Source organism: Hippocampus comes, unplaced genomic scaffold, assembly GCF_001891065.2.
Source record: "Hippocampus comes isolate QL1 unplaced genomic scaffold, H_comes_QL1_v1.1 scaffold168, whole genome shotgun sequence".
Taxonomy (NCBI): Eukaryota; Metazoa; Chordata; class Actinopteri; order Syngnathiformes; family Syngnathidae; genus Hippocampus; species Hippocampus comes.
In genome coordinates this window covers 178,306-199,561 of record NW_017805955.1, presented here as the reverse complement: position 1 = coordinate 199,561, position 21,256 = coordinate 178,306, and the positions used below count along the sequence as shown (strand labels likewise).

At 45.1% G+C, this 21,256-nt stretch overlaps 1 protein-coding gene across 1 annotated transcript; it reads right to left on the bottom strand.

Annotated features, from left to right (window-relative positions):
* Positions 1-1,198: 1,198 nt before the first annotated feature.
* On the bottom strand, positions 1,199-16,955 carry plppr3a (phospholipid phosphatase related 3a). Its single transcript, XM_019890504.1, has 9 exons — positions 16,328-16,955; positions 13,123-13,226; positions 12,824-13,009; positions 11,869-11,998; positions 11,198-11,393; positions 10,409-10,466; positions 9,211-9,384; positions 6,819-7,646; positions 1,199-5,412 (listed from the first exon to the last, which is right to left on the bottom strand). Exons 2-9 carry the CDS (start codon positions 13,201-13,203, stop codon positions 4,681-4,683), a joined length of 2,385 nt encoding a protein of 794 aa, XP_019746063.1. The 5' UTR covers positions 13,204-13,226; positions 16,328-16,955; the 3' UTR covers positions 1,199-4,680.
* Between the last annotated feature and the right edge of the window lie 4,301 nt (positions 16,956-21,256).

Genomic DNA, 21,256 nt, shown 5'->3' with positions numbered 1-21,256 from the left:
ATAGATAGATAGATAGATAGATAGATAGATAGATAGATAGATAGATAGAAATATATATTAATAAAAGGACAGAAAATCATATCGTATCATATTGGACATAAGAACACAGACAGCGCATTGATGTCTTTGTTCCCCGTGCTAAAAATACGCCCCGAGATAAATAAATAACTATACAAAGAAAGAAAGAAATGGGGAAAAAAAAAAACTCCTTGCATTGATTGCGCTGACGGGGAGAAGGATGGCGGTGACCCACTTTGTATCGCCTTTCCTCACTTGGGAAATGGCGAGCGGGAAGGAAAACGAGGCATCGGGAAGTGTACAATTGTCTCGACAACAGAATGTTGGACATTTAAAAAAAAAAAAAAACAATTTTGCGCACCTGAAATGATTGTCAACACACACACGCACACACACACACACACACACACGCAATCACACACACATGCAAACATGCACGCGCACACACGCACATGCATTTGAGTCATGGCGGAGCCTTGTGACCTCATCCTCAGGCCTCCGTCCTGCACACCATCTGCACCGTTGGCTCTCTGCTTCCCAGCCCTGAGCACACACTGTTACAGACACACACACACACACACACACACACACACACACACACACACACACACACACACACACACACACACACACACACACACATACGTGTATGTGCACATATGCAGAAATAAAATCTGTGAAATCTGCATGCACGGAGCAGCAAAAATCCACCCGACTGACTGATGTCAGGAGCCAAACAATGACACACATCCGAGTGGACACAGCTGGCGTGTACACATGATGGATGGATGGACAGTTAGATAGAGAGATAGGCAGGCAGACAGCTAGCTCGCTTGCTAGCTAGACAGAGGGACAGACAGCTAAGCTAGCTAGCTAGATATAGATAGCGTTTATTTATTTATGATTATTTTACTTTTGATTTGTACTGATCTGTAATTGTTTTATATTATTTTTCGGAATGTAATCGTTTTGTATGAAAAATTGCAATCACAATAATTCTTCCCTCGCTTCCAATTTACATGCAAATAAAATTAATAAGGAAAAGTCATTTGAAAATTTTCATCTCAAAACAAAAACCTAACCACAAAATACACGTAACAATCAAAGCAAATACAATTGTCAAGTTGCATATATCTTTCAACAGCAAAAGGCGAGATAAACAATGACTCAAGAGCCAATCTTCACAAGTTAAGAAGTCGTTCCGTTTTATTCAACAAGATAATTATTTTCACACATCAACACAGATAGAAAATATAGCCCGCCAAAAAAAAAAGGGCCAAAGAGATCAATAACGAAGATTAAGGACGTTGTTTTTTTTTTTTTTTAACACTCAAAAATGAGATTTACGATACTCAAAAGCACTAAAAAAAATGCAGCAATGGCTTGTTAAATAAGGTAAGGGTGAAGACCTGAAGAAAAACACACACGCTACACTAAATGAGGCGCTCTCGTGAGAATTTAGTAGGAAATAGTACAAAAAGTTTAGCACTGTATTATGTTCGAACCGGACAATTTTGCAGCAAGGTGACTGTCGCACAAACCACAAAAAAAAAAAAAAATCAACAAAATGCAAAATTTGAACATGAAAATGCTAATTTTTTTTCCATAAAAAGAAAAATAAATTATTTTACGTGGTATATTAACATATTTAGGTTGAAGTCTTATTAGTTTCTTTAAAATAATTTAATTAAAAAAAACAAAAAAAAAAATAACAACAACAACAAAACAAAAAGACTTTTCCCCCAAACCTGCTTGTTTTCCGCGATGTGCAATTTTTGTGCAAAATCCTACTAAAAAAAACCCCAGCGGGAACAGACTCATGCGTAACGCCGTACAAGACCCATTTTTACAAAATAGCTTCAGGGGATCGTTAAAAAAATGTTTTTGTGTCCGCTGTTTATGAAAATATCCCCGAAAAATAAAGCACTTGTTGATGGATGTTGGATGAAACAATTTGGACAAAGTAAGCTAAAAAGTTAACTTTATACAACAAAGTTGAAACGCAGAGAGTCGACGATTAATCGTTATTTTCTAGATAATGTATTACCACGATATACTGGAAAGGGATGAAATTATTTCACTTTTGAATTGAAATTCACTTTTTGATTTTAACCTTATTGTTCATTCATTAGGCTTTACATTGACTTTATCGTTTTGTTTTGTTTTTGGCACCACTTTCGAATAAAAGCAGTTACAGTTCATGATGTTTTCATGGTATAACTACAATGATCAAGATTTGCCGGACATATATATATATATATATATATATATATATATATATATTTTGGCCTCAAAATATGCCCGATTTTTAGTGTGATACGTTTGTGTGCATGAAAGTCTGGACAGATACTGAATGAAGTGGACTAATCCGGATGAGTTCTGAGTAGTTTTGCCCTGATCGATGAAATGACAGAACTCCCCAGTCCAGTGACCTGAATTATGCTCGTCAAAATAAGTGTGGTGACTGCCGTTGCGCTCACACTTGCAATTTAGTTCTGTGGTCTGGAATTGAGGTTTCGAGTTCAGATTAGCGATGTCGGGAGGGGGGGGGGGGTCATGGTGGTGTTAGATTATGATTATGCGTGTATGTTTCAAATCTAAGGATTAGGGTGTAGGGTTCAGGTTAGGATTTAGCGTTAAGTCGCGCATTGGGTTTAAGGTTACAATTTTAGTTAAGAGGTGGAGGTTTGAGGGTTTGGGATTTGGGTGTAAAATAAGACCTAGGTTTAGGGTTGCAGAGAAGGGTTCAAGGCTTTGGGGGTTTTGATTGGGCTTTGGGTTAGATCTAAAGGCGATTGTCAGGGTTTGGGTTACGGTAAAGGGTTTTGGAGTTCAGGGTTCAGCATTGGGTTGAGGTTAATATTGAAAGGTTAGGGCGAGAGTTGCATTTGGGCTTACAGTTAGGGATTTAGGGTGACAAGTTTAGTAGGTTAGGACTGGGTTGGAGTTAGTAGGTTGAGGTTACTAGGTTAGCTCGAGTGTCAGGTTTAGGAGTTGGGGTTGAAGATGTTGGGGTTTGGGTTGAAGAGTTTTGTTTAAGGTAGAAGTTACGGTGAAAGTTTTGAGGTTTAGGGTTCGGGGCGAGGGTTGAGGATTGGACTGATCAATCTGGATTTAGTTGATATGGTTAGGGTCTTGGGTTAGCCTTATCTTAACTGGATTCAGATGATAGCATTCACACTTGGCCAAAGAATTTGGACGGTCACATAGCCCCAAGACCCTCTAACATAAGACTCAAAGACCAGGAGCCGAGGCAAGAGAAGCTAGTTGGTTGCATCCAGTCAGCAAGGTGGTTGGTGTGAGGCCATAAACCATTCCGGTGACACGCGCTTGGGATTTGCAGCTTTCGTCCTCTTCCTCGCACCCACATTAGCATGGCTCAAGCTTGACTGTTTGAGTGAGACGACTCCCCAGAAGGATCCACGCTTGGAAGTTAGAGATCCACAAGAACAACTTGTTACAGGGAGCAAACAAAAGCTGGCAGCCAACAAACAGCTGCAGCCGTCTTTAGGAACGCTGGCATTGCCCGCGGTTGTTTTGTTTTCCTTCGCCCTCTCAGAGGAAAACAGATTGAGCAAATCTGAGGCCTTTCGAAGCCCTATCTCCTCTTTCCGCTGCAGATGATTTTCCCTCCCTGGCGGCGAACAGGCGGGAATTCTTGTTCTTGGTTTTTTTGATCTCTTTTCTCGTCTTCTGACAGCTGTCGGACGCTTTAGCCAAAGTGTTCCCATGGATTTGAATTGAAGATGCCCTCCTGGATCGGCAGTCCTTTAAAAAAAAACAGTCCTCCCAGTCCTCGAAATACAAGTCGTCCAATATAGCAGCGGTTCCCAATCAGCACTGCATTGGCCATTTGGTACCAGGCGAAACTGAGAACCTGAGCAAAAAAAAACTTTTTGGAGCATCAGGTAGAAAGAACCTCTTGTCTCAGTCACGCAATTTATGAAAAAAGTCAATCCGCAACCGATCAAAAATCCATCCAATACAAATGTCTTTGAAGAGCTTCTACGGAAGGACCAAATGATGAGACAGGAGAAGATCCGACAATTTCCAAGAAAGGAAAGCTGCTTTTAAAGCGCCTATCCCACTGAGCCGCGAACATTTGCGAATATTTGCGCAGGCAGCAAAAGTTCAATTCTCATCGGGGTTCGTTCAAGGTCGCAAATGATCGTCAAGACGTTCACCTGAACTTGTCGCAAGGGAACTTTGGTCAAACTTTCCTTGCGACAAGAAAAAACATCGAAATCGTCGGCAAACATCTGATGCTCGTTTGCCGGACGGTTCGCGAACCTTTGCTCCCTTGAAGGAACCCTGACGGCAAAGCGCATTTTCCCAACAGTCGCAAATGTTTTCCGATCGGTGCGTTCGGGGCTTCAGAGACAATATCGGGCAAGGTTCATTCATAGAAGATCATCCTAACCCCGAAAAATGGGTATTGTGATTTTCTTGCCGGCAACTGAAACAAAGGGACTGAGCAGACTGAACTCAAGGAAAACACTTTCAGTGTCATTGTGTCACGACCCCAAGATGCGACTCGGTAATTGGTTTGAATGGCATTTCTAAATGTTGACTTTGACTTGTATTTGTTTCTACGCTGATCTTTCAAAATATCGCTTGACGTGAAACCCTCCCATGGCGCAATCACGATTCGGGACCGCTGCACTATAGCATCCGCTCGTTCTGGAGTGCCTTGTAGTAGTGCTCCTGCTCAGCATGGCTGCGAGCCGACACGGAGGGCCGGCGGGGCAGCGTGGACGAGCGGGACAGCATCTGGTCGTCCATCAGCAGGTCGGGGTGGGGCGGAGGGGGGAGCATGGCTGAGCACGAGGGGTGGGGAGGCGGCGGCTGCGGCACGGAAGAGGCCGGCAGCGGAGGAGGGGGCAAGGGGGATGAGGAGCTTTGCGGTGACGCCTGAGAAGGTGGGTGAGACAGGAGAGACGTGTGAGGGGGTGGCGGCGGGAGATGGGGCGACGACAGCTGCGGCGGGGGCGGGAGCTCCGGAGTTTCGCCACCCTGCGACTCCTTTTTCACCGGGAGCGTCCGGTAGTCACGGTACAGTGGGGCGTGGTCCTGCCCTCGCAGCACGCCGCGGTGCTTCTCCAACGCCGCCGCGTCGCCCGCCATCATGTTGCCGCTGATGGTGTTCCTCCACTCCCACGGCTTCCCGTTGGACGCCGTCACCCGCACCACCGGGTGGTGGGGGGCGTGGGCGTCGATGGTGACGATGCTGCCGCTGCCAGCGATGCTGCCCGGGTTGCTGCCCATGCAGCTGTCCCGGTCGGAGGGGATGCGGTAGTAGGGCGACTCGGAGCAGTTGGAGCCGCCGCCGGAGGAGGAGCCGCCGCCCTCCACGGAGGAGCCGCCGTGGCTTAGTTGCTTGGACATCGCCATCACCTGCGAGGGGCGAGTAAATGTCAGGAAGGAGAACACGAGTCGATACGTTGGTTTTCGAGTCATCTGGAGTCTATCCCAGAAGGATTTGAGTGGGTCGGGTACACCTCGGACTTGTCAGCAGTCATTCGCAGGACACTTCACATTACATCTGGGTACAATTTATACACACAAGCACACCGTGAAAAAACAACACCTCCGAGAAAAGTTTGAACTAAGAATCTAACCATTTGGGCAACAGGCAGACCACACCCTGGGCTGCTAGGCAATCACAGGCTACGTAGAGCACGTAGCCCCACGGACCAGTTTAATCCATACATCCATCCATTTTCCAAACCGTTTATCCTCACAAGGGTCGCGGGGGTTTGATGGAGCCTATCCCAGCCGTCTTCGGCCAGTAGGCAGGGGACATCCTGAACTGGTTGCCAGCCAATCGCAGGGCACGCAGAGATGAACAACCGTCCACGCTCACACTCACCCATAGGGACAATTTGGAGTGTTCAATCAGCCTGCCATGCATGTTTTTGGAATGTGGGAGGACCCGGAGAAAACCCACGCAGACACGGGGGGAACATGCAAACTCCAACCAGGAAGGTCGGTGTTGGAATCGAACCCGGTATCTCAGCACTGGAAAGTCGATGCGCTAACCGCTCGACGACCAGGCCGCGATCAGTTTAATGTCAGACAATATTTTCAGGGACCAGCCTTTTAGGTGTGACGGATAAATACAACAAAATAATATCACATGACCTGCATGAAAATTGTGGTGTTTTCGAAACATAATATTCAACACAAATCACGACACGAGAAATGTCCGATCCGGCCGCATCACTCTCTGGTCACTATGGTAACGTTTAAACCTGCCTTTAAAATAAGATACAAAGTGCATGAAAAATCTGACTCAACATCGCTGCATATTATGCAGAGTGAGATTGGTGCGTGGGAATCTCCCATTGAGATCCGTATTTTAAGTAGGAAATACTGATACTGTTTATTAAATGTCGCCTTCTTTTTCTTGAAAGTCGTCGGCTCCTCTTTTGTCTCCTGGCTGGGCCTTTTCCCCTTCCCAAAGACGCTTGTTTTTTTTACTCATTTTGCTAGCTCCCGGGTTTCTTTTTATCACGTGACCGAGAAGCGCGCCTTGACCTGCGTCAAGAGTGACATACTGTAGACGGATGTAACAGAGAATCCGATAAATAAATACAAATCAAAATACAATGTCTTTCAGATCTCAAAAAAAAATCCAACGGATGTAATGTAAGTTATTTATTCTTAGCCCGGGGGTTGCGGACCGCTGACGTAGAGACAACTAGTCATTCACATTCACACCTATGGCCACTTTTGAGTCAGGACATCTGGGGAAAACCCACATGAAGAACCACTGATGGGATTCTGATTTCGCAGCTCACCTGAGTGACTCTCGGTTGAGCGGGCGGCTGAGCAGGTTGCGCGTTGGGCACCCTGGGCGTGGATACGGCGATGGGTCCCATGCTGTGCTCCTTCGCGGCGCTCCTCTCCGCCTCGGTGAGTGAAAGCCACTTGGCGCGGGTCTTGGCGCTCTTGGGGGAGACGGGCGGCGGACGCGCGGCCTCCTCGGGGATGTGGACCAGCGGAGGAGACACAACCATCCGGCCCCCGGTGGGCGTCGCCATGCCTTTATTGGCCTGCACTTTGGGGTAGAGAGAGGACGGCACCGCCTTGTCGCCCGCCTCATCGGCCGCATCCGCCACTTCCGTCCCTTCCTCGCTCTCGTTCTCATCCCGGGAACTTTGACTCCTGAGCTCCAGAGAGCGCTGCTTCCACTCTGACACGAGCTGCCGGGATCTTTGTGGGTCCAGGGGCACATGGAAGGTCATGTGGCGCTGCGAGACGGGCGTCTCATCGGAGGGCGAGATGGGGCTGTTGCCGTTGGCCACCCGGGGCAGGGTGTTGCTGAACGTCACCATCGTCTCCTTGCCCATGGGCCCGCGGGTGGCCAGGAGCTCCACGTCGGCACTGGCTCGCTTCAGGGAGGCCAGGGAGGCTTTCTCCCGCCTCACCTTGCTGCGCGCTCCCGAAGCCATGGCCACGGCCAGCTCCTCGCGGCTCTCCGACACCCGCGGCGTCTTCCTGTAGAGGGAGTCGTGACTGCGCTGACTCAGCACCCTCAGGGTGTCCTTATGCGGCGTCGTCAAAGATTTGGGCTGAGGCGACGCGTCTTCTTCGGACGCTTTGAAGTTTGCCACTGCGTACACGGCCTGCGGGGGAGGGCGGGGGGGAGGATAGCAATGACATCAGGGGCGAGATCCAATATGTCCTCCTTATGGGCTTTACATTTATCACAGAGGAGTGATTGTGTTACAATGTTGTTATTGGGCTATGGGGCAGCGTTCCTTGAGCCCCATGAAATCTGCCTAGCAACATGAAACTAAGCATTTCGGTTGTTGTCATTTTTTTTGAATTGCTACTTAAGATTTTGTGCAATTTTTTTTTTTTTTTCACGGAGAGTTGTAATTTTCATTTTTCTCATCCAGTATTAAAACTGATTTTCTTTATTTACATATTCCTCTTATTGGGTCTGATTAGTATTGATCCTGATGAAAAAAAAGGACACCTCTTTATTTGTTGATATATATATATTTTTTTTTTACAGAACAGAAAAATACAAACCGTCCATCCATCCATCATCTTAACCCCTAATCCTGCGCTCACACTCATGCCTATGGACAATTTCGAGTGTTCCAATATGGACCAAATGGGACTTTTGTAAAGTAAAATGACAAAAAAGAAGCAATAAAGAAGAAAAAAACCCAAATGTATTAGTTGGCTGTGAAATAATGTTTCACCTTTTTCGAGAAATTTTATCTATGTTTTGAAATACTTTTCTTTTTTTTGTTTTGAGAAAAAAAGAGATAAAACGAATTAAGTGAAAAGTTCCCCTGCCTCACAACGTGAAGGACAAGAGGGAAAATCCGCAGCGACTCCTTTTTTTCTTCTCCTCCTTCTCTTTCTCCTCCCTAAACTCGAGTGTGAAATTGCTGCGGCGAATTCTTATCCGATTACCGCTTCTCTCTCTGTCGCTCTCGCAATAAGGAAGGCTAAATATAGCTCGCCGGGAGAGAAAAACAAAGAGGAGGTGACGAATAAAAGAGTTTGTGTTGGCGCGCACAATAGGACAAAATGCAAGTAAAAGCACTTCATTGGAAGAGATGGCGTCCTTCGACTCCTGCCAAATACCGGCTCGCCGTTCACCCTCAATATCTTGATGACGTGCAATGCAAGCTGCATGTCACAACTAGAAATGGAGACAACCGCAATGTACGTTTTGATTTTTTTCATGATTATTATTCTTGTTATTTTTGCTGCAGGTCTCGTAATGGCAAAAACGGCACGAGCAATTTTTTTTAACAAATAATAGATCGTGAATGCAACTTCTGTAGAAAGTGCATGCGAATGCTGAAGCTCCGAGGCAGTTTCAGAAAATCAACAAATGTCTTTTTTTTTCTTTTTTGGGGTGGAAAAAATAACTTGGGATACATGTAGGCGTTAGAGAAAAAAAAAAAAAAACAATTGGTGATCAATTTAGAAATCTTCAGAAAGTTGCAAATAGGTCAGTTTCGTTAGACAGAAAAGAACAATTTGCAACCAGCCGAGGATGCGAGTAGGCCATTCGACAAGAGGAAGGGCTGCGCCGCTGTGGGAGTGGTGACAGGCATCTTTAATCATGGCGAAATTAGCGTGGAAAACTGTAAACAGAGCCTATTGTGTCAAAGTGGATGTCACGCGAGGTTGCGTGGTCGAATGATTTCCGCACCGACTGACCAGGTAGACGCCGATGCCGGCTCCGATCAGGTAGCCCACGTAGACGTCGATGGGGTGGCTTCGGTGCTGGGTGATCTGCGTGAGGCCGGCCAGGCCCGCCGCCATGCAGAAGGCGAACACCAACAGCGGCTTGAGCAACTTTGTGGTGGCGCCGATGCTAGCGTTGAAGTACATCTGAGGGCACACGCATAATAATCATAATACACATAACATGGAAGTGAATTAAAAAACAATCCAAAAAGAAAATAAGTGCAGATGTCTAAACAAAATAAATACAGCTACATGTTAATCATATTTTTAAAAAATGAACTCAAATCAATAAATATCCATAATCAAAGCTAAAATGAACAAAATAATACAAATGAATGAGATTAATTAAATGAATAAAAAGAAATAAAAATGGCAAATATATCAGAAAATATGACAGCTGAGCTTAAAAGAATAGTGGATTGAATACAAGTGAATAAATGACTAAGTACAAATAATAAAAATAAAAATAAATGTCAAAGGTCAGAAATAAAATAAATACAACTAAAATATAGTAAAAATAAACAAAAAAATAAGAATAGTAAAATCAAATAAAATACAGAAAACCATCATGTGATATTAAAAATGAATAAAGTAATTATTATCAATAAAAAAAAAAGATTCACTTAGTTTTATATTGAGTACTCAAGTCAGGTAGTCTGTATTCACGCAATTAGATAAAATGACTTGAGTATTTGTCTGCCATTTAAAAAGCAACAAAAATAGATGCGAGTAATTACTTCAGCGACATCAACAAAAGGCAAACCAAGAATGAAGTCAACCTGTTGCGTACTGCGTTGCAAAAATGTTTGTGCTGCCGACAAGTCAAAATGCAATCCAAAATATGTCCAAAGATTTCGCTTTGAAGTTGAAAAATATCCATGCAAGTGTTTGCCGTTGCGTCAACACTTTGGGAATCCAGCACTGGAACGCAAATGGTTTATTGACTGGAAAAATGCCGACTTTGCACAAAGTTAAGGATGCCTTTTCAGCACTTTTGCAACACAGCAGTCACAACAAAATCCTCCAGAATGATTATTTGTTTTTTGCCGCCCAGTTTGATCAAAATATCAACAACGCCTTACCAAATGAAAACACGCTCCATCGAATTCCTCATGTGTTGCAAATTAAATAAAAGTAGAAGGAAAGTCTTAAAAAAAAGAATGCTTACGGAAATGTAGACAGCGGCAAAGCCGGAAAGTGTTGCATGCTGGGATGGGAATGTTTTCCTGCAAAGAGCAAAAATAAAAAAAGAAAAAAAAAAAGAGAAAGAAAGAACAGGTTTGTACAACACAAGTCAAACATGTCATCGGGATTGTTGAATGCAGCGTAATAAGGGCGCTGCACATTTTCAGCAGGATCGGATTAGCCCGCTATTGGCTGCATTAGCAATAATCTCCATTGTTGTGTTGGAGCGTTGCGCAGGAAGCAGTCGAGGGAATCCGTTGTTGAAAATACACGTTTAGTTTTCCGTCTTCCTACCGTGACGAAATGAATCAGGTGACAGCATAACGTTATGGAGGTATTGCAAGAATATGGAGGAGTCGTTTTGATTTTGTTGTGAAATATAATTTTTTTAATATGTAGGCCATTTGAAAACATGGAGCTATATGCACAGTATACATTACAAATTTGAGTTGATTTTTGTAGGGGGGGGGGATGACACACAAAAAGAGTTCTTGCACTAAATGGTGGTTTGCTGTTCAACAGTTTGTGCCGCCCTTGAATGATCATTTTTATGCACAAACTCACACCAAATGGTTGTTTTGTACTTTTTCAAACCCTTTGTTGTTGAAAGCTGGATCTTTTATACATGCATTGAGAAATATTTTCGGAAAAAAAAAAAAGGAATTATGATATTATTTGTGCACGTCTGCTCACATTTGGACCGTTTTTAAAATGGCGATTTTTGTCGTCCAGCCGGTAAGGAAGTGCGTGGCCCGCGTGATTGTCGTCCTACCTCGCCGACATGATGGCGTACTGGTCTTTGCCCATGCAGATGTCCTGCGTGACGTAGGCGTTGTTATCGCAGGCCACGCCCGGCGCCGTGTAATTGGGCTGGCAGACGGTGAGGAAGAAGGGGGCGTGGTAGCCGGTGGCCAGCTGGATGACATCTGTCACCAGCGCCGTTGCTAGGAGACCAAACACGTGAACACCTGAACGGAAGAAAGGGAAGGAGGAAGGAGGCGGGCATGAAGGTCAGCTCTAACTTCCAAAGGGTTTTAAGTTAAAAAAAAAAAACAAACAAAAAAAACCCGACAAAGTGCCTTGTGCGGTTTCACCACCTGAACACACAAACAAAAGCAAACAAGTGGAGCGATTCAATTTGCACTCCAAAAGCGTCAAAGTGGGCCTGCAGATATTTACCATCGCATCACGCCTCTTTAGCACTTGGTCACCCTTCATTTAACACGTCTAATTAGTTCATTAGCCGACTCCCCCAAAAACAGGTTAAGTGAGCATCCTCGACTGGTTTGCAAAGAAGTTCGACTGTACACAGCATATCATCGCTCTCCTGTGAAAAACATGTATGTCCATTTTATTTATTTATTTTTTTTAAATGTTTACATTTAATGGGGTGTCCACATTGCGGACAAACCAAAGAAATGTGTCAGGCGATGGCTTACTGACCCACAAAGCGCACGGTCCTGCGCAGGAAGGAGTTGAAGCTGCACCCGCCGGCGTTGATGCTGCTCTCCGTCTTCGGACAGGTCTTGAGTTTGGACTGCATGCAGTACATGAGGCCCTCCCCCATCATGATCTGTGGACAAAAGCCAGGGAGTGATGAAAAAAAAAACGAAAAAAAAAACCTAGGGCTGATGGAGAACGTAGACTAAAACACTATTGATGTTGCTGATCGCTTCCAATCAAGGTGATAGATGACTTTGCTGCTTCTTTTCATGCTGCTGGTGGATTAGCAGAATGTGTCACTAAAATATTGCGCCTGTTAGTAATAGGGTAAAAGTGTGTGTGTGTGTGTGTGTGTGTGTGTGTGTGTGTGTGTGCTTTGCCTGAGGAGGCCTGCGGTGTGTGCCAAAGTGCAACAAGGGTGTATTCGGCAATGCCGTCCAGTGATTGTATAATTCTCGTAGAGGAGATTGAATCGTTGTCTTTGCGCACATTCGTGATCATCACCAACGGTTGTATTGTTGATGTCCCGTTTCTCATTCCACTTTCGAACGGGGACGTGAGCATGCTAGCATAGGGCAAAAGGTCATGCCAAACTAGAGTGAGAATAAAAGTACAACGTGTGGGTACTGAGCAGGCCATGGCAGAAAATCGCGAAAAAAACCAAAAACTGAAAAATACGATATCCGATCACCGAGCCGACCAGAAGATGGGCCAGTCAACTTGTTTATGTCCTGTAGAGTCAGACTCCACTATTTGCGGGTATTTAGGTCCAGCCCGGCCAACGATTAGCCAGAATTTGCGTAGAATTGACGCGCGAAGCTAACTTTAGCTTCATGTTAAAGGCAAAACTGTCCTTCTGGTTTTCACTCTTCAAAAACCGAATTTTAGCTAGTAGGGGAGCTTGATAAAAAAAAAATGAAAGCGAAAATGAAAATCGTTGAAGCCAAACTCTTACCGACGCGGCGGGTCCAGCGAACGCCAGGCTGAGCAGCATGAGCAGTGGGATGAGCTCGTCGCCCGTCTCCACGTAGGGCATGGAGAGGTCGCGGTCGTAGCAGCGGAAGCCCACCACGGCGGGAGACAAGACGTCCGTCAGCTCCAGGAAGTACAGCGACACCAAGGACGACAGCACGATGGGGAGCTGCGCCGCACGAGCAAAGGGACTTGGCTGACGCGCTTGAATTGTTTCGCCACGACGACATTAAAAAAAAAGCCCAACGGTGATTCATTGAAGCGCGAGCGCACGGACGTTACCTCCACAAAGTAAAAACATGGCAGCAGGGTCATGCTGTCTTTGGGGGGTTTCTTCTTGGTTCGGTTTTTGGGGGACGTCATCTTGGGGTGGGACCACTCGCAAGCTGGTTGGGACAGGACATGTCGGGAAGTGTTAGTCGTGCATGGAAAGCGTTTGTTTCGTGTCGCTGCTTTTGAACGGTAGAACGTACACACGTCGACTGAACAGACAGAAACAGCTGAACAGAGAAATGGAAGCAAACATCGACGAATATCTCCTTTCTCGTCTTTCCCGATGCTCCCTTTCCAATTGTCTCTTTCGCTATGATCCCTTTCTTAATGTCTCCTTCCCAACAGAGCTTTCCTTAATGTGCCTTCTCGGAGTTTCCTTTCCCAATGTCTCCTTGCCTACAATCTCGTCGCTTATTATCCCTTTCTGAATATCTGATTCCTTCAGATGCCTCATGTCAGAATCCTTTTCCTAATGTCAACATCTCCAAAATGTCTTTCCTAATGTTTCCTTCCCAACGGTCACTTTCCGAAAGTCTTCTTCCCTTACAGAGCCTTCCTTGATGACTCCGAGTTGCCTTTCCTAACGTTTCCTCCAATACAATCTCGCTCCTATTGTTTTATTGCTTTTCATGCCTTTCCTGGTGCCTCATTCCTGAAGATGCCTGATAGCACCTTGGCTTCAATCCCTTTCCTAAAGGTTCCTTCCTTAAGATCTCTTTCCTAATGTCTCCTTACCTGGGTATGCCGAGTATGTCTCATCACTTAAGATGCCAAATGTCATCGTCCCTTTGCTCCCTTTCGTCGTGCCTCATTCCTTAAGATGCCTGATAGCACCTTGGCTTCGATCCCTTTCCTAAAGCTTCCTTCCTGAAGACCTCTTTCCTAATGTCTCCTTACCTGGGTATGCTGAGTATGTCTCATCACTTAAGATGCCAAATGTCATCGTCCCTTTGCTCCCTTTCCTCGTGCCTCATTCCTTAAGATGCCTGATAGCACCTTGGCTTCGATCCCTTTCCTAAAGTCTCCTTCCCTAAGATCTCTTTCCTAATGTCTCCTTACTTGGGTATGGTGAGTGTGTCTCATCACTTAAGATGCCAAATGTCGTCGTCCCTTTGCTCCCTCTCCTAACGACTCCTTTCCTTCGATCTCCGAATGTCGTTTTCCCTTTGGTGCCTTTCCTAACGTCTCCGGTCCTATGATCTCATTCTTCATGTCTCCTTCCCGACAGGAGATTTCCTAATGTCTGCTCCTGTACGATCTGGTTTCTAATGTTTCTTTCCTTGCTATCCTTTTCCTCATGTCTCTTTCCTCTGTTGCGCTGTCGCTTTTTCCTTTCCTAGTGTTTCCTACAATCTCTTTCCCAATGTTTCGTTCTCAACAATCTGTGTTATGAATGCCTCCTTAGCTGTGATCCCTTTTCCTAATGTCTCCTTCCCATTGATCCTTCGACAGTTTTTCCTTCCCAAAAATGTCATTCAAATATCTCCTTCCCCGCCCTTCCCGAAGCTCCCTTTCTTAACGTCTCTTTCCTTATGAGCCCTTTCCTAATGTCTCCTTTCCCCTAATTCCTACATAAACACGATGTTCTGGTTGCATTCCAGATAAACAATTTAAAAAAAAAATTAACAAAATGATGTGTCATTCCTTCTGATTGCCTATGCCAAGTATTTTATTTCCCCCCCTTCGTGGTACTTGATAAAAAAAACAAAACTGCAGCTCTCCATCCTTCTCTGACGTCGGGATGGATGGATGGTCTCCAGTGTGGCGGAAAAGCTGCTTAGGAGGAGCCGAGCCCCCTCCCCAGCGTCATCTCAGTGACCTGCTCTACTCACACACACACACACACACACACACACACTTAAACCTGCCCCCTCCTTTCAATCACATCTCACACACACACACGCTCCTGTCACACAATGTGCCTTTCTCGCAGAAGAGGGGCGGCTTGTTTATCTCCCAAAAAAAAACGGCATTTGTTTCTCTGAAGCACTTTGCGTGAATGTGACAGCAAAATGTCGGCCGGCCGTCTCCCGACGAGACTTCAACCTTGTGCGTGTGCGTGCACGGTGGACAAAATCACAGTATGTCACTGTACCAGACAGTCCGACAGACCACCAACATGAGTGGGGGTGGGTTTATTTCCCAGACTGACATGGGAAGAATAGCATTAAAAAAAAAAAAAAAACTCCACTGAGCTGCTGAATATCACACTGGCATGGAAACAGGAGCTCAGAACAGGTGCATGAAACCTTTTCAAAAGTGACCGTTTAAATACAGTCAAAAAGTAAAGATGCTCAACATGAGTCTGTTTTAGAGTTCTTTTCCTCTTTTCTATATAATACAGAACACTTGACCCTCTGTAGGGTTGCCTCAGGCTGCAGCAAAGTTGAAGAGGAGCTTCGAAAAGGGACTTCAACTCTGCAGTCAAGTTTTCTTGGTTTCTAAGGGCAACAATGTCCATGGGTCACTTTGACCCGCTGCCTGTTCAATCATCAAGCACTTCACGGATTTCCCATTGCCTTTGATGTCAGGTTTAATTCTCGTGGTATGTTCATTTCTTCGGCACGGGCCAATATGACCCGCTCTGTGTTGAATCATCCGCAAATATAATTGAAAAAGATGCTAATTAAAAATTTCTATCCGTCAAGGACTTTAATTAGCAATTAACGTCAGGTTTTACCCTCCTGTTGTGTCTGTTTCGTAGCCTCCATCAGAAATGTTCACGTTGACCCACCTCATGTTTCATTCTCAAAATAGATTCCAAAAAACACATTTGAAAGAAAGAATAGTTTTAAATTGTCTCATTATCATTTAACCGGAAGTCAATGCTTACCTCATGTCCATACAATACATAAGCAATGTTCACGGGTCAATGTGACCCGCTGTTTAATCAGCAGATACCATTGTAAATTGTAAATAATCCCAATGCAAATTATGTTCTCATTCTGAATCCAGCAGAATAATTTTTTGTCTGATTTTACAACTTTAAAAAGGGTCATTTTGACCCGTCTGGAAACATAGTGTTTTAAAATGACTTGTATTGTTCAAATGACAATGATTTGAGCCTCACTGAAGGGCAGCTAATGAAAGGCATCACGCAAGTTGCCAGTGAGATCATCAATTATGGAATGTACACACACCCGAGCACATGCATGCACGCACGCACACACGCGCACACACACACACACACGCAAACACACGTAGTGCCGCTCACCTCTATCCCGGGGGCTCCGTGAATTCACCGAGTCCCGTCGCCCCCTTCGCCCCCGGCGTGCTCTGGCGTGCTGCTCCAGTTTGGCGGCTCTCTGCCCGTCCGTCCGTTTAATCCAGATCCATGTCCTCTACAAAAAAACCCAAATCCCAGTCGAGGTGGACGCCGAATGTTGGCTGGGATGCGAGGATGGCGTCAAAGGATGCAGATGGCGGAAAAAGTGCCCAAAATGCGGTCCGATTGTGGAGTAAAATCTTCACGTGCTTCCACCGTGGTGTTGCTGGTGCAGGCTAAGGGGTGGGGAGTGAGGGGGTGGGGGGTGGTGGGGGTCCGGATCATCCCCTTTTCCTCCTATTATCATCCAGCGGTATTCACGATATTCCTGAGAATTCCAAATCACGGGGGTGTAAAAAAAAATTATAAAATAAATTCAAGGAGGAATCTTCCGCTGAGCTTTTTTTTCCAGGCAAGCGCCCCGGTGTTCGGTTTATTCGGGTACGCAGTCACAAAGGCAAGCACAAGAAGGGGGGTGGGTGGGTAGGTGAGGGTACAAGGGGGAGGAGAGAGTGGTGCGCCGATGGTGGGGGGAGGAGACAGTCTGTTCCACACTTCTACTTCTTCTTCCATGAGACAAAAAAAGGGGTGGGGGGAGAAATCAGCGGAGTGTGCACAAGCATGGGATGAAGAGGAGGAAGACAAGCTCTCGTCAATGAAGAAGCAATGCAAGTGGATATATATATGTGTGTGTGTGTGTGTGTGTGTGTGCGTGTGCGTGCGCGCGCGCGCGCGCGCATGCCTTTGTCCACACCTGAAGGGCGTGTCCACGTTCACCACAGTGGAACACGTGGGACCCCTTTCTGCAAGAGTCATCAGGAACGGTGACGTGAAGGCCAAGTGTGTGCTTTTTTTTTTTTTTTTTTTCAAATGCAATTAAAAATTAGTTTCTGAGCGAGAGCGAGACAGAAACGGTGAACTATACATTCTGGATGGATGGATGAAAGTGGGAAACCTAAGCGCAAGTATGTCGGGGAATACTGTCGATGTTTTTTCTTAGTATTAGCACAAACACGAGCTGAACTTTTTTCATCCTTTTGGGCTGACGGTAAACAATACTGAGGAGTTGGAAACATCACTTGACAGTCATGATCAAGAGCGACTCTTAAAAAGGTTCGAGACACCCACTTGAAATTCAGACTAAGTAAATAAACCCCACCCACAAATCCAACGAAACCTTTTTGCCTCTTTGAACATTTTGGGCCACCGTACTTCATGATGATTATGAACGATGCTCAAGAATGATTCGCATCACTCTTTGTGTTTGCATCGGAGTCAACAACCGCTGTGACCAACTGGGACTCTTAACTGGGTGCTACGCCACTGGAAAACGTTCAGCAACAGAATCGCTTTGTATTTCCTGGTTCGGTTTTGAGGCAGGATTTATTAGCCAGTGTAGGTCACCCTTTTTCTGTTCCCCGCCCTCCAAAACCACCATTTAGGCCACCATACTCAGACTGCCAAACTACTGGAATGACCAACAGGGACTCTGAAATGGGATGTGACGGGGACGAAGTTGCTTCTTTTCCATCTTACGTCACTTGTTGCTAGGCAGAATTCTCTGGCCAATAGCAAAATCTGCTTATGTCACGTATTTCGCTTGTTGCTAGGCAGTTTTGTGGGGTCAAGTGTTAAGTCATGACTGCTCAAGTGGCCAGTAACAAAATTAACTCATGTCTACGCAGCCGAAGGAAATGAAAGCAAAACATTACGATGAAGGCTGAGGAGACACATTTGGTCTGTATTAAACATAAAACACAAACTCAGCACCGACTACCGATTCTTGTCAAAACACAAACGCCCAAAAAACATGCTTCTAAAAAATGGTGGCTCGCCTGTGAATCAGTGTTACAACTGGAGTGTGTGTGTGTGTGTGTGTGTGTGTGTGTGTGTGTTCCAGTTGTAACATGGAATGCTAATATGTGTACATTCCTGAATGCTTCAAGCCCCCCCCCACAAAAAAAAAACACCCCCACACTATGAATGGGGGGGTCACATTTATCCTGCTTGCGGTTGCCAAGGACTTTCTCTATGAAGGGAGAAGGGGGGGGGGGAAATGTCTGGGCTCACACACACCCTTGAAGCCCCCCCCCCCACACACACATCCACCACATCCAATAAGAGGCTATGCTTGGTCACAGCTGCTCCGAGCTAATCAACTCATCACTCCTGTTTACCTTCACAGACGGAGCACAATAGAGGCCAACATATGAGACGTGGCGGTGGTCCCAAATGCCAATCATAAGTCAAGGCCGACTTTTGCGATTGGATGTCATGAGACGGACGATGTACCTAATGAAGTGTCCGGATGTCAGAGCTGCCGTCTTTTTTCATTAAGCCTATTCCAACAGTAATTGGTTCTCTTCCTTGTGCATGTGGGGCATATATGCGTGTGTGTGTGTGTGTGGGGAGGGGGGGGCATTGGGGGATTCATAACTTTAATTAAAATGATTCAAGACAGCGGCTCACACATGTGATTCAGTTACCTTGTGGGAAGCGTTCGCATGTCGTTAGCAAGTCACCCTGAAATGTTCTGATTTCAAATACCCAATATGAAATCCAAAAGATTGGTTTTACCTGGTTTGTGTGGTCCTCACACCGTCGTAGGTCCCGTGATGTGACTGTGTAAACAAACATATGTCCCCACCAATTCAGGATTACAAGAACACACACACACACACACACACACACACACACACACACACACACACACACACACACACACACACACACACACACACACGGTTCAGAATGGCTCATGCATATTATATGATGCCTGATTTGTGGCCCCCTACACTGCAATAGGTCCCCCGTAATGTGACTTTGGAACAAACATTTCTCCCCAACCAACCGATAATCTTCACAGAATAGCTACTGCGTTCAGATTATCTGGTGCCTGATTTGTGGTCCCCAAACGGTCCCATGACTGTGTGAACATGTTTGTCCGTGAAAAGAAGTTTACCAGAAAACACAAATATGCACACACATACAAGCTTCACAGATAACGTCTGTCATCCATATTACATGTTGCCTGATTTATGGCCCCGCAAGGTACAATAAATCCCTATAATCTGACTGTGTATGTAACAAACATTTGTCCTGGCCAATTGATGAATACAAGAACACACACACACACACACACACACACACACACACACACACACACACACACACACACACACACACAATCTTCACAGAAAAGAACATCCATTCACATTATCTGGTGCCTGATTTGTGGTCTCCAAACTACAATACCTCCCCAGGATGTGATTGTGCAACCAACATTTGTCCCCCCAATTGAGGAATACAAGAACATACAGGCGCAAAACCACACCAGAAAATCTCCGATATTCATATGATTGCACGCCTGATTTGTGGTCCCCACACCACAAACGAACTGGTGTCAAGACTTGTTTGTCCCCACCAAGAGGATAACAGAACACACACTCTTCACAAATACCACTACGGCATTCACGTTATGGGTTTTGCCTGATTTGTGGTCCCCACAGCACAATATGACTGTCAACAAATGATTGTCCCCTTCAAGTGGATTTTAAAACACACCCCCAAAAAATTTCACAGACACCGCCAGAATCGTTTCTACATTTAAGAATTGGTTTATGACTGATTTGTGGTCCCCACCCAATCGGGCTCAATGATGTGACTTTGGCAACAAACATTTCAGGCTCAACACACACGCGCGGCATTGTAAGTATTGACTGACAGCACACCTCAGTGCAGCGGACACATTTGCCCCCACCGGCCGTGAATACACACCTACACACATGCACAATGATGCGATTGTCTTGCGATTGATGTCCCCTGTTTTCGGGCCACCCGGCACACTAAACAAACAACAGCACCACGTGTGTGTTCCGTCAGGACAAGCGCAACACAACAGCGACGAAGGGCCCAGTGGCGAATAATTATCTGAACGTTCAATGCCGAACGGGGCGCTAATTCACACGCACACTTGGCCTTGTTCCCGATGCACCACACACACTGCAGTCCCGTATGGGAGTAGAAATATTTGCATGATTGCAACCATGAGCAGGTGATGATTTCTGGTCACCCTCATCATATCCAGTGGCGGAATTTAATCTGGTGTTGTGCAAATGGAGCAAATACAAAGTTGAGTGCTTAAAAGTGAGATATCGTGCACCTTTCGAATGTATAGAAATGTTTATTTCAAAACATGGAATGGTCCATATCATAAAATCTCCATAAATGTGGTTACAATTTGTCCGTAATTCCATGGATGAAACGTATTTTGCGTTTCTGTATGGGCGCGCTGCTGTCGTTGAGTGCTAAAATAAGTTCTCATCCTTGTTACTTATGAGGTGGCACTGTTTTTACATGATGCCTTCGAGTGATGTCCTCGGCTCCAAACATGGTCGTGGTGGTTGTACTGGCGTAGGATTGCACATGGGAAGCAGAAAATGGACTGAAGGAATCCATAAAGACCTTCAAAGTGTCACTCTTTTTCTCCCCACCACCCCCACTTGAAAAATAGATTGCTTCACAAATGTCACTTTGCAAGGCCGCCATAGCTGCGGGAAGAAGGGCAATGGCGCTATCTAGTGGTCAAAATTCAGAATTGAATGACAAGAATGAAAGACATTTGACCGCAACGAAATATGAATATTTTTTAAATTTATGAGAAGAGAGGCATATGTTGCATTCAGGACTATGGTTCAAAATAGATATATAGTTCAAAATAAATAATATATATTGTTCGATTCAATATTTTGACTATAGGAGAAAACCATATAAAAAAAAAAAAAGAACCCAAAATTCATCCGATGTAGTTGATTTGATCATTTGTGTGGATAACGTTCATTGTAAAATGTATTTTTTATTATTAATAATATATATATA